Consider the following 14,157-nt stretch of genomic DNA (forward strand, 5'->3'; position numbering starts at 1 on the left):
ATTTATGTGTCTCTCTCTCTCTCTCTCTCTCTCTCTCTCTCTCTCTCTCTCTCCCTTCTTCTCTGAAACCAATAAAAATATATTTTTTAAAAATTCCGGATAAAGAATAATTACTGGGTAGCTGGATTGTAAAGCTCACATAAAGCCAGAAATTGTTACAGTCCTCACAAGCTAGAGTGGAAACACCTTATTGAATGCACAAGAAATTAGGTAGAGACCCCAGAGGGGCCACACCTTAATAATGAGACCAAACTATTCATAAAATAGAGACTATTTTACACTTGCCCTAAAAGATTAAAAACATGACTCAAACTGAGCCACAAGTCATTTAGCTGCCTGCCAGAAGGAAGGACAATACTTCTTCAAGAAAAAATCTCCAGTGCTCTACACCTTGTGTGTGACCACACATGGTCAGCATCTAGTCAATAAACTTCAGATATATGACAAAGGGAGAAAAAGTGAGACATAACCAGAAGGAAAATCCAGCAACAGCAACACTCCCAGAAATTACATTGATGAAGAAATTAGCAGTCAAAAATATTAAAATATCTACTTAAAGTACATACTAAAGAATTTAAAACAAAACATGAATATCATGGGAAGGCAAGTAAAAATATTAAAACATTACAAAATGGGACTTATACAATGAAAACTAAAATATATAAGAAATAATATTTCAATGAATGGGGTTAACAGATAGATATTAGACATTATAGAAGTAAATATCAATAGTTAAATATAAACATAGCAACAGGAAATAGGCAAATGAGGCACACAGAGGGACAACAAAGTTAAATAAATAAACAGATGCTCAGTGACTTGCAGAATATAGTCAAGAGGTATATTACAAGCACAATTAGAGACTCATGAGACAGGCTAGAGAAAATCATTAAAGAAATAATTACTTGAAAAATATTCAAATGTAATGAAAATGTAAACTCTCTTTCATGAACCTCAACAAATCCCAAAGAATTTGAACACATAATGAAATTGCTAGAAACTAGTGATAAAAAAGAACATCTTAAAATCAGCCACAATAAAAAGTTCTATTACAGACATAAAACAAACTCAGAATTATAGCTGACTTCTCATCAGAAACCATATACAAGGCAAGAAAGGAATGACATGGTTAAAGTGTTAAAAAAAAAATATTTTAACGTAGAATTCTATTTCCAAGGACAATGGAATGGCAGAAAGTGCTAAAAGAACTTTAAAAAAAAACAACCTGCCAATTTAAACTTTCCTACCAAGTAGAAATATTTTGTTTTTCAAAAATTAAGCCAAAATGAAGACTTGTGAAATGAATAAACAGTGAAAGAACTCATAATTCTTACACCAGCACTACAATAAATGTTAAGAAATGTTCTTCAGAATGAAGAAAATTATAGGGGATAGAAAATTGGGTCTATACAAACGACTTAAAAGCACCAGATGTTAAAATATATTTATTGGGTAAATATCCTATCTAATAAAAGAGTAATATGCAAATTAACTCTCACTCCATCACTCCACAACAGAGATGGCGGTGCCCATAGTGGCTGGGGCAGGACGCTGGTGATGTCACCCCGGCAACGTGAGCCCAGCAGGCAAGCATGGCCCGCGGGCAGCACCCAGCAGGGCCCGCTTGGTTATCGCCATGGTGTGGAGCAGGCAGGCCCCACAGAGAGCAGAGAACCACGGGGAGCGGGCCCAAGCTGTCAGTAGGACATCCCCTGAGGGCTCCTGGATTGGAGAGGGTGCAGGTCATGCTGAGCCCTCCCCCCACCCTGCATGGATTTCATGCACCGAGCCTCTAGTAAAATATAATAATTTTTTTCTTTTTCCAAAAGTGAATTTCAAAGATGATTGTTTAAAGCAAAAATAATTTTAATTTTCATAGGGGATTATAAAATACATAACTGTAAAATGTACTAAAACAATACCCAATAGGAGGGGGAAATGGAAGAATATTGTAGGGGTCTTACAATGTAAATGAAGGCGTATAATACTATTTGAATATAGGCTGTGATAAGTTAGTGGTGCATATTTTCAATCCTGCAACAGCCACAAAAGCAACACAGAGGTTTAGCAAGTATGCCAATTTTAGAGATAAAATGAAGTGCTAAAAAAATTCTCAATCCAAAAGAAGGCAGAATAAAAGGAAAAGGAAACATAGGACAGATGGAATAGATAGAAAAAAAAGAGATGATTGATGCATATCCAATCACACCAATGATTTTAATAAATGACACATTAATAGAAAGGCAGAAATTGTCAGACTGGAGATGAAAGCAATATGTAATCATATGCTGTTTACAAGAAACTCACTTTAAATGCAGTGTGTTTTGATGTTTATTTTTGTATTGTGTAAGTGAAAAAGTGCTTACCAAACAGTTTGAAAATGGGAGAAAGTTTAAACTGCTCAGATAATGAGCAATTCTTCAGTAACTTTGGGCTAGTCATTTTTCTTCCAACAATTTATGTGACCTTTTGAATTCACTAGAGCAAATAGCAAGACCAATAACTGGGCTATACTTTCTTAGCCATCAGTCCGTTTTTATCTATATAAAATTTCTCAGATTTTCATAATTATAATAAACATTCCGCAACGCCTCAGTTTTTATGATTTAATGAGTTTTTATTATATAGAAATTTTTGTGTTTAAATATTACTTGTTCTTTCAGAGAAGAAAGCTCTATCTTTACTTTCTGAGAATAATTAATACCTATTAATATAAATAAGAATAAAATTCACCTGTTTTATTATTAACTCTGTAAAAGATAATGTAGTCAATTATCTTTATTAAAGAAATTATTATTGAAAAACTTCTAAATCCAGCATGAAATGAATTGAAATTCACATTTGAACTCTAAGGTAACCAGGTATGTTTTAATCCATGTACTTAATTGTCTCCAGCATATAGAATTTTTTTTAAAGTTACCTTTTTATTGCAGTATGAAAACAAGTCATCTGAAATACTAGACTTTCTGGAGAAACCTTCTTTATGCATGTGAAATATTGCTATGTTACAGGTTATACGGAAAGGAGAAGTGAGCTGCTGCTGGATTTGCACAGCCTGTAAAGAGAATGAATATGTGCAAGACGAGTTCACCTGCAAAGCCTGTGACTTGGGGTGGTGGCCCAATGCAGATCTCACAGGTAGGAGCTGTTGTACTTGTAAACCTTGTCTCTGGTGATTGACCCTTTCACAATGTTTAAAATGTGAGCAATCAGCTCATGCCCTGTTTGATGTTCATTTACAATATGCACTCTCTAAGGCTCATGCAAAGAGTATACACAGACCTCTTATAAATTTTCCATGATCTATGTTAAAAGTAAAGTTTATTTGAACCTAAATTTAAAAATGTATTGACAGTGAATCCTGTATGCCAGTTGTTTAGTTTCTTTTTAAAAATTTTATTTGAAGATATTTGTAATCACTTAAATTTATATTTGAACTTTCCTGAACATCATGTCTGAGGTACTATAGCAGGCCCTATAGATACAAAGATAAGTGAAATATAGTCCCAGCCATGTTTTGCTTAAAATCTATTAGGGGAGGGAGGGGGTAAGGGGAAGAGATCAACTAAAGGATTTGTATGCATGCATATAAGCCAAACCAATGGACACAGACAACAGGGGGATGAGAGTATGAGTGGGAGGTGGGGGGGGGGTGTTAATGGGAAATGACACATTTGTAATACCTTAACCAATAAGAAATTTAAAAAAATCTATTAGAAAAAAAAACATGTAAAAATATAAAATATAGCCCAGCTGGCTTGGCACAGTGGTTGAACTTTGACATATGAACCAGGAAGCCACAGTTTAATTCACGGTCAGGGCACAAGTCCAGGTTGCGGGTTTAATCCCCAGTGTGGGGCATGTAGGAGGCAGCTGATTAATGATTCTCTCTCATCATTGATGTTTCTATCTCTTCTTCTCCCTTCCTCTCTGAAATCAATAAAGACATATTTAAAAAAATCCTCCTTGACTATAAGTAGATGAATATTAATATAATTATCCTTTTAAAGAATTTAATCCATCATATATATAAAAGTCACTTTAACATTCAAATGAGTTGAGCCAGCAACAGCTCAGACTGTCTTTATCTTACAATAGCCAAGTGTTTCATATATACAAATATCCATATTTTTCCAATCTTTTCTTTAGGATCTTTTAGAATATACATCTCTCACACTAATTTATACTTAGTGTTAAATGCCATCTGTTGTTTCTGCATCTTTTAGTCTTATACATGAATGGAAAATGAGATCTCATTTGCCACTTATTTTGTGCCATGTCAGGCTCAGAGCAATGGTGCAGTACAGGACAATGTGTTGTTGGTTGTTGCCATGGTAGCAGTAATTGTTAAAAAAGAAAACCCACAGGCAGAGAATCCCCAAAATCACTAGAAATACTCAGAGGAATAAATGCATTGCTTTTAAGTAGGTATTTTATTTGCATGGATAGATCTTTTTTACTGAATTTCAGTTAAAATTGATAAACTATTCTTTTCTGAGAAATGGTGCTTTTTTAAATTGAAGAGAAAATTTCTTAAGATATGTTTAAAATACTTTTGTGAGATAGCTGCTTTCCATATGTGCTCCAGAGACTCTAATATTAATGGATAAAAACATGTTTATAAGTGAGTTTTTATTTTTATTAGCATATGTTTTTTCGCTATGAAGAAAAATTGATATATTTCTCAGAGGATGTGATTTCTGAAGCTGTTAATAGTTTGTCATATTTCTTTTTTGGAAAAAATGCACATTTAAATTTTACACTTTATTTTTTTATGATGCATAAACAGGGATCTATTCTGCCATAATATATAACTTCACAGTAGTTTAACAATTCATGGGACAATTATATATAATCTAATGCTACTTATTTCTTTTAAAAAGTAAAATAGTATAAGAGAATTCCTCCTATACTACACTAAATTTAATCATTAAAAAATAGGAAATACTAAATTAAAGCCCTGGCTGAGTAGGTCATTTGGTTAGACCATTGTCCCGATATGCCAAGGTTGAGGTTGAGGGTTCAATCCCCGGTCAGGGCAAATATAGGAATCAATCAATGAATGTATAACTAAGTGGAACAACAAATCAATATCTCTCTTTCTTCCTCTCTCCCTCTCTAAAAGTCAATGAATGAAAAATTTTAAAAGACAATACTAAAGTATCAAAATTAACTAATATTAACCATTTTTGTTCATTAAAGTAGTTTCAGTGATCTCTCATACTATCTATCTATTTATTTATTTATTTAATTTTATACATACACAATCATCTGATTTATACCCGTCTTTTCTTTCCTCTCTCTCTTTTTTTAGCAACTGGATTCATATGAATGAGCTTCATATGAAATTAGACATGTAAACAGTTATGATATAAATCCTACAATAAGAATATGTTCAAAATACCATATTAACATAGAATAAAAAAAGGGATTATTTTTTCCAGGGAAGAGAAAAGCCTTCACAGGGGAAGGAACATTTGAGTTGAAGAGTAAATACTAAATAGGCACTTCATATTAATGTAATAACATTAAAGAAAGCATTTGGATAAAACCTTATGTAATCATGAAGTGTTATTGTAAATGTTATTAAATGCCCAAGACACTTTGGATAGAATAATTGTGGCCTTTCTTTACTTCTTGATTCAGAGTTTTCTTTGCCTAATTGAAAAGAAGTCCAATATTAAATTTTAGCTTCCTCCAATGCATTTGGATCTTACAGATGAGCCAATACTTGGTTCAAAACTTAGGAATAATCCCTGGTCCTCAGATCAGAGTTATTACCACTTCTCTTGTATTTTGCTCAGAAATTTGTAGTCTACTTGAAGGAAACTGACTTGTCCGATGGCTCTGGATTGTCTGAGATGACTCTAACCATGGAAATTGTCAGGTTTTTAAGTTTCCAGGACTTTAAATACGTTTTGCACAACTCCCATAATGACTTCTCCTTTTGGATGAGGCTCAGGTAGGCTCAGAATACCTTTCACCCATGTTGAAGGTAACCTCCACCCCTTCTAGTCTTGGGATTCCCAAATACACCTGGAGGTTGGATAATTCTTCTCTTGAAACCTCACAATAAGACAAAAGTGCTTCATGGACCATGCAATGTTCATCATGGCAATCAGATGGCAGCAGGACAAATGGAGCTCTGGCCAGTGTGGGGCCTAGCAGTGCAGGAGGGGAGATCTTGAATGAGAGAGTCTGCCTAAATTGAAGCCTGCCAATTGAATTTCCAGAGTCTTAGGAGGAGAAAATTCTCCAAGTCATGTTTCCTGGCCTTGCTCAGGAAGCCTTATATTCAGGAAGCCATTATTTAAGGTTTTCAGATGAGCTTCTGAGGTGACAATTTTTAAAAGTCCAAATCAGATGCGTCTGGGCCACCAGCAGATGTGTTTATTTGAATTTTGATCTTGGAGCACCAACCTCTGGGTGCATGAATGCCAGCAGGCACCCTTCCCATTTTAGGTAGAGTTTTTCAGATGCTTCATCTTCTCAATTGAGCCTCATGTCATGCTAGTTCTCTGCTATGAACATTTTAACATTGATGCCACAATGCAGAGTGATGCCTGTAGATGGAGCCCAGTGATCCTCTCACCTACTCACCTACCTACCTGCCTGCCTGTGTGAATTCTTAATGTGATGATAAAACTGTGGGGAAATGTTCAAGTTTGAAGTACCTTAGACAAATGCCTGAATGAAGCTAATTGAGAGGGGTGGTCATTGTGCTGTGCTGCAGTCTGGGAGGGTACAAGTTGGTCATAGCCAAATTCTGTTAGAATGATGGGTCTTGTTTGGGCATTCTGATTACGTTGCAGATTACGAAGAGAAGGGAATGGTGGGTACTGAGAGTGATCTTTGATTCATGTTGCTTTATGTTTTTTAACTTGAATTTTACTTGATTAGATTTCAAAGGGAAGGACCCTGAGGTGAGGGTTGTAGGAGCGGGAGGGCATAGCTTGACATTGATACTAGGAGGGGTGGGAGTGAAGAAATGGAAAGGGGTGGTTAGTTATATTGCAGAGGATGCGGGTGGTAGGGAATGTGGGTTGTAGAGAATTCTCTGGAGAAAATATCATGGGGCAGAGCTCTGGAGAATTTAATAGAACTTGTGGGCAAATACAAGTTAATATTAGTAAATTGTTAATGCTAGTTGAATTGTTGCTTGGAAGCACAAAAGTTCCTTGGATATATTCTAAAGCACTTAGGACTCTCAGTGCAAAGGAAAAAAGCAAAATTATTTTTGCTTTGCTGCAAGGTGGGAAAGACTGAAAAGGTGTAACTGAAAACCTGAGTGTGGGTCATTTGAAAGATGGGTCCCACAAACTTGCATCAGCAGGGTCCTAACATCCTTCACTGCTTTGCAAGCTTCTTAAGTGGTGTATCTGAAACTGTGAAGATGAGTCATCGAAAAGACTAAATGCTCAAATTATGGACTTTTAAAGTATTTAAGTTTAAGCCCAGCCAGCTTGGCTTAGTGGTTGAGCTTTGACCTGTGAATCAGTAGGTCACATCTCAATTCAAGGTTAGGGCACATGCCTGGGTTGTGGGCTCTATCCCCAGTGTGGGGCATGCAGGAGGCAGCTGATCAATGATTCTCTCTCATCATTGACATTACTATCTCCCTCTCCCTCTCCCTTCCTCTCTGAAATAAATAAAAATATACAAAAGATTAAAAAAGATAAACTACTGGTATTTAAATTTGAGATTTTGGTATACACTTAAGATGAGTTTAGATGTATGCTTTTGAGTTACTCTTCTTGGGTTACAACTTGTTTTTATTCACTGAGATTTTGTGATTGAAAATTCTGAGCAAAGTGCAAAACAAGGATTTCTAAAGGAATTTTTATGTTACATCATGCTTTATAAACACATCACTTGTCTTTTCTTTGTGGCCAGTATTAATAGCAACAACAGTTTTTGCTTAATATTATCATTTCAAAGTCATTTGAACAAGGAGAATAAAATAACCTTTTGTGGTCACTGTAAAATGACTGTAATATTTGGTAGCAAACAATCCATGTACCAAGTTAGAGGTTAGCATCCATCATATTTTTAGTTTAAAAGTTTTGCTTTTTAAGTGATCCAGTACTAGAGGGGAAACTATCTGCCAAAATCAGTTTGGGGATTGGAGCAAAATGGGGTGTGATCTGATTGTAAAAATGAAGGGAAGGATCTGAAAACCCTTTATGATATCACTTGTTTGGGATGCATCTACTGCAGTGGTTCTCAACTTTGGCTGCACAATAGAATCACCTGGGAATCTTTTTAAAATCCTGATTTTTGAGCCTCATCCTCCGGAAATGCTGTTTCTTTGTTCTGGGGTGGGGCCCAGATTCTAATGTGCAGCCAAGGTTGAGCACCACTGATCTACTGAATTGGTAAAAGTAATACCAGTGGCTTTTTTTTTTTAATCATGGCCCTCTTCCCCTTAAATTTCACTTCAGAAGTTTTAAATCCACAATACATTTTGCCCTTAGGGCTTTTGCTGTCTTCTGGTATGTTGGTTTTTTAAAATGTTTTAAAACATGTGAGCCTGATTGTTCCATTCTTAATTAGTGACTTGGGCATGGCACAATTACTATCCTTGAGATTTAAAGAGTATTAGTTATACACATATGGGAAAATAGGTTGGGTATGCTGTTGTGCCATTGAAACTATAAAAATAGGTGGTGAGAACTATTTGTATGTTGCTCTGTTTGGTAAGAACTAGTACTGTTGCCTCATGTACGTGACTAATCCTTTTTCTTTCTCATTATCCTATATAATAAAAGGCTAATATGCAAACTGGTTGCTATGATGCACACTGACCACCAGGAGGAAGACGCTCAATGCAGGAGCTTTCCCCTTGTGGTCAGTGCGTTCCTACAGGGGGAGCACCACTCAGCCAGAAGCCAAGCTCATAGCTGGCAAGTGCCTCTGTGGCAGCACTAAGGACTCCTCAGGGGATGTCCACCTGCCGGCTTAGGCCCAGGAAGCAGGCCTAAGCCCTCAGGCAGACATCCACCAAGGGGTCCTAGACTGTGAGAGGGTTCAGGCTAGGCTGAGGGACCCTACCCCCAACCTCCAGTGCATGAATGTCGTGCACCAGGCCTCTAGTAGCACAAATAAAGATTTGAATTCTAAACTCAGAAAAAGAAAAAAGAAACTCAGATTAAAATCACTAAGGGATTTAACCTTCAGCAATATTAAGGTTTCTTTTCATTTGTCCAGAGAGTTTGGAATAAATTGTTTGTTGTTTTATGTGAGGCCCTTGTGTAAAGATTTCTAGTCAGAGCAGTCTGTTTAGCATGATCATCTCTAAAATATTTCTATTATATTTTTAAGATGTTTTTATAGTACCTTTTTACCGGAGAGCTCAATAATTGCTTTCTGAAAGCAATTATTTTACATAGCATCAATGCATAAAAAATTGACATTAGTTTAAATTTTTAAAAAGTACCTGAAGACTTTTTTTAAAAAAAAGTTCCTATCTTATGTTAAATAAGTGAATTATTCTGAAAGCATGCCAGCTATTAGTTTATATATCTGTTATTTTCTTTTAACAATTTTTTATGCCACAGGGAGGCCACAATTTATTTCTTAGAAAAGTTTGGATTATGATAGTATTGCATTTTGTAATACTTATTAGACTATTTATTATATATTAAATCTGGTAGTTTTCCTTTTTATTTTTAGTATAAGAACAATAGTACTAGGTTGTTTAAAATTCATTTCTGGGTAGGGCCACTTCTTAAGTGACATAAACACAATCAATATCTACATTGATTAAGATATATGAATATTATATCAGTGGATAGTAATACAGGAAGGAGAAGAGGCAACAATTCATAATTAGCTAATTAACTAGTAGAAAATGTTGGCTGTTTTAATAGGGTTTTCATTACTTATGATAACACTTAAACAACCTTGTACAAAACCTAAACATATTTTGACCAATTTAGTTTATGCCTGCAGTTGTCCTTATGCATTGGCTATTGAATTAAGAAATTGGTTTTAAGGGGCAAATTGGTTATCTATTGCTGTGCCACTCTAAAACTTAGTAGCTTACAACAAACACACATTCATTATCTCACAGTTGCTGTGGGTCAGGGATATGGACACAGTTTAGCTGGGTTCTCTGCTTCATGATCTTTCACAGGCCTAAAATCAAGGTGTCAGTGAGGGATAGGGTCTAATCTGAAGGATAGACTTCCGATCCCAATTGTGTGGTAATTGTGAGACTATAATCCTCAAAGTTGTTGGACTAGAGTTTCAGTGTTTTCCTGGTTGTTGGATGGGGACTAATCTCAGTTCCTTGCAACTGGCAGGAGAGTCGGTTACCCAGATGAAAATCATTATCTTATTGCTTTACCTAAAGATCCACAATTACATTAATTTCTAGTTTATTTTACTTTGATATTCTATCTAAATGTCTAGTCACATATAGAATATTTATGAGTCAGTAATTATGTATTTTAACATTTTTCTCTGGTTTGATTCCCCTAATTCAGGTTTGAGCCCACTTATAGGAAGAGAAGATTAGTCCTTCTCTCAGTTGTTGAGCCCACCCCAGAATTATTTGGTTTCCTAATGCCTGTATTCAATCTTTATTTAGTTTATAACTTTGAATCTTTACCAAAGAAGAGCTTCTGAAATTGCCTTATGTAATGCATTTTTATTTTTAAAATTTTACACCACTGTGTTATTTAAATCTTCTCTTTTCTAATCTGCTGCCTTTAAACATTTTCCTCCATGAGGCTAACAATTAATTGAATCAGTTGGTATATATCTATAGAGTGTAACAATAAATATCTAATAAAATTCCTGAATTTTGCAGAAAATATTTTGCCTGTAGCTCTAAAATTTAGGAAAACCATTAATTATAGCTCTTAAATTGGCTCAGGGTTTTAATTCAACTTCCACAGATATGACTTGTGTTCTCCAAATTTAAAATACAGTATTCTTTTCTAATGAAAACTTTGATGTCAGAACAGTTCATTAAAAAAACATCAGGTAAAGTTACACAGAAAACGAGAAATGCAGAGAGGGTTGCTTTCAGAAGGTTACCAAGGCTTTGACAAAGACTACATTGGAATTTAAATTTTATTTAGCAACTCCAGTATGCCAATTAAGAAGCTGAATATTAACTATTTAGTATTTTATTTCCTAATTTGTCTACAAAACCTTTCATATATTTTAATTTATTGATTGTGTCATATCAAAAGTTCTCCCTAATGATCATTGTTATTCTAAATATTCTATTTAATCATATTTCTAAATTTTATAATGCTGGTATTTAAAAAAAAGGATCATCTTTTACAGACTCATCAAGGAAATTAGAAGATTTAAAATTAAAATGTGACTTTTTATAGGAAGCAGAAGTTCTTCCAAGAAGAGTATGAGACCTTCACAGACAAATCCTGACAGACAAGAGAGAGGCCACTAAGATCAATCAAGAGACTGTGCTTGTGAATAGTTGGCACTCATTTGTTAAATGTGCATCTGCTCCTGATTGGGTGTTTATCAGAAACAAGTGCTGATACCGATTGGATGGCACCTAAAAACATGGTCACCGAAGGGTGGTGGTGTCGATTAACGGAACAGGTTACCATGCCTACAAAACAATGTCTTCTCCTAAATTTATGGAAATATTTTTATTCTCACAATTTGGGAAATACAGGCATAGACCAAACACAAAATTCTGTTAAGGAGTTGTCTTCAGGACCTGAGACATTTTTCTCTCAGTGTGAAATTAAAAAAAGACTTTATTTTCCATCTCGAAGGAAAAGATTAGCCAGGCATTTAGGAACACAGCTCTGTCTCTCTTTTCAAGAGATGGGTGAAGGGAGGTTTCATTCTTCCTTGGTATGTCTGGTAGAGGCTGATAACTAAGAGGCTCCTAATTGCCACATACAGATCAGACATAAATAATGAGGTGAGACTTGAAATAAATAATATGATATGTGACAAATAGGACAATGTGATTCTTCTAAAAAATTGAAATGAAATTATTGTTTAAAACACTGTGCTGGCCAAGAAAAAACAATGTCTGTAAGCTGGACTTGCTTCTAGGCCAGTGATGGCAAACCTTTTGAGCTCGGCGTGTCAGCATTTTGAAAAACCGTAACTTAACTCTGGTGCCGTGTCACAAATAGAAATTTTTTGATATTTGCAACCATAGTAAAACAAAGACTTATATTTTTGATATTTATTTTATATTTAAATGCCATTTAACAAAGAAAAATCAACCAAAAAAATGAGTTTGCGTGTCACCTTTGACACGCGTGTCATAGGTTCGCCATCACTGCCTAGGCAACAACTACATGAAAATAAAAATTGTATTAGTTTCTTTCTTACTAACTTATCTAACACATTCTCACCATTTAACCCCCACTGAAAACATAGTCTTTCTCTTTCTAAAAGTGTAGAACCAAGTTTCACCCATAGAGTGTCATTCATTTATAAGGCTGGTATTAGATAAAGAGGATCATTTTTATAGATTCAAGTATGTCATATTAGGATTGTAAGGCAATTAGGTTTAAGAGCATAACTGTCCAGAGAAAACAATAATGTATTTTTATTTGTGTAATAGTGAAGCATTTTTAAAAGCATTAAGATAACATAAATCATGGAAGATGTGAATTTAGCTATGCCTCTAGTAACGAGAAAGCACTGTTATTATTGATCAGTAGAAATCTTAGATTCAATTTAAATCTACTTTTCCCCTCACAGGCTGTGAACCTATCCCTGTCCGCTACCTGGAATGGAGCAATATAGAATCCATCATAGCTATCGCCTTCTCCTGCCTGGGCATCCTTGTCACCTTGTTTGTCACTCTCATCTTCGTGCTGTACCGGGACACACCAGTGGTCAAATCTTCCAGCCGAGAGCTCTGCTACATTATCCTAGCTGGCATCTTCCTGGGTTACGTGTGCCCTTTCACTCTCATTGCCAAACCTACCACCACGTCCTGCTACCTCCAGCGCCTCCTGGTTGGCCTCTCCTCTGCCATGTGCTACTCTGCTTTAGTGACCAAAACCAATCGCATTGCGCGCATCCTAGCTGGCAGCAAGAAGAAGATCTGCACGCGGAAGCCCAGGTTCATGAGTGCCTGGGCCCAGGTGATCATTGCCTCAATTCTGATTAGTGTGCAGCTAACCCTGGTGGTAACCCTGATCATCATGGAGCCCCCCATGCCCATTCTGTCATACCCAAGTATCAAGGAAGTCTACCTTATCTGCAATACCAGCAACCTGGGTGTGGTGGCCCCTGTGGGCTACAATGGACTCCTCATCATGAGCTGCACCTACTATGCCTTCAAGACACGCAACGTGCCCGCCAACTTCAATGAGGCCAAGTATATCGCCTTCACCATGTACACCACCTGCATCATCTGGCTGGCTTTTGTGCCCATTTACTTTGGAAGCAACTACAAGATCATCACTACCTGCTTTGCAGTGAGCCTCAGTGTCACGGTGGCCCTGGGGTGCATGTTCACGCCCAAGATGTACATCATTATTGCCAAGCCGGAGAGGAACGTCCGCAGTGCCTTCACCACCTCTGATGTAGTCCGCATGCATGTCGGCGATGGCAAGCTGCCCTGCCGCTCCAACACTTTCCTCAACATTTTCCGAAGAAAGAAACCAGGGGCAGGGAATGCCAAGTGAGTAATCTGATCGGGTTTGCTCGCGCTCTCTTTCTCTCTCTCTCTTTCTCTCTCCTTTTCTTTTTTTCCCCTCTATTTGACTAAATCATGTTCTTCACTTTTCCTAATGTTGTTTCTTAACATTTTCTTGTTTTTTTCCTAATCTCACATTCTGTTGGATTAGGATTATCTTCTTGTTTTCATTCCTTTGAAAGTGCAAGGGGCATGAAGCACCAACCAGCTGAACATATTCTGACCTAGAATCTGCAGCTTCTGTTCTGCCAATAATGTTTTCCCTTTCATGTGGGTCTTCTCTCTATGGAACATCAACACCTCTATGGGGTCTGGGTCAGAGGTGCAAACTCTAGTTCTAATTTCTAGTTTAGACCATGGTTGAAGATCTTTTGTGATTTATTTTTATCACTCTACGCCACATCATCACTAATCTAGGGTGAGAGGAAGAGAATTAAGCACTTGGAGAAATTTTTCAAAATTTGACTACAACTGAGCACCAAGTATGTCCTAAATTAAGTTCC

At 36.3% G+C, this 14,157-nt stretch overlaps 1 protein-coding gene across 1 annotated transcript in view; it reads left to right on the top strand.

The window, feature by feature from the left end:
• LOC102757163 (metabotropic glutamate receptor 1) overlaps positions 1-14,157 on the top strand; it is a 95,705-nt gene that overhangs the window by 48,274 nt on the left and 33,274 nt on the right. The window contains exons 5-6 of the mRNA XM_015568610.1: positions 3,012-3,138; positions 12,709-13,639. Of these exons, the coding sequence (XP_015424096.1) occupies positions 3,012-3,138; positions 12,709-13,639 (1,058 nt within the window). The remainder of the gene's footprint in view (positions 1-3,011; positions 3,139-12,708; positions 13,640-14,157) is intronic.

This window comes from Myotis davidii, unplaced genomic scaffold (assembly GCF_000327345.1).
Source record: "Myotis davidii unplaced genomic scaffold, ASM32734v1 scaffold3725, whole genome shotgun sequence".
Lineage (NCBI taxonomy): Eukaryota > Metazoa > Chordata > Mammalia > Chiroptera > Vespertilionidae > Myotis > Myotis davidii.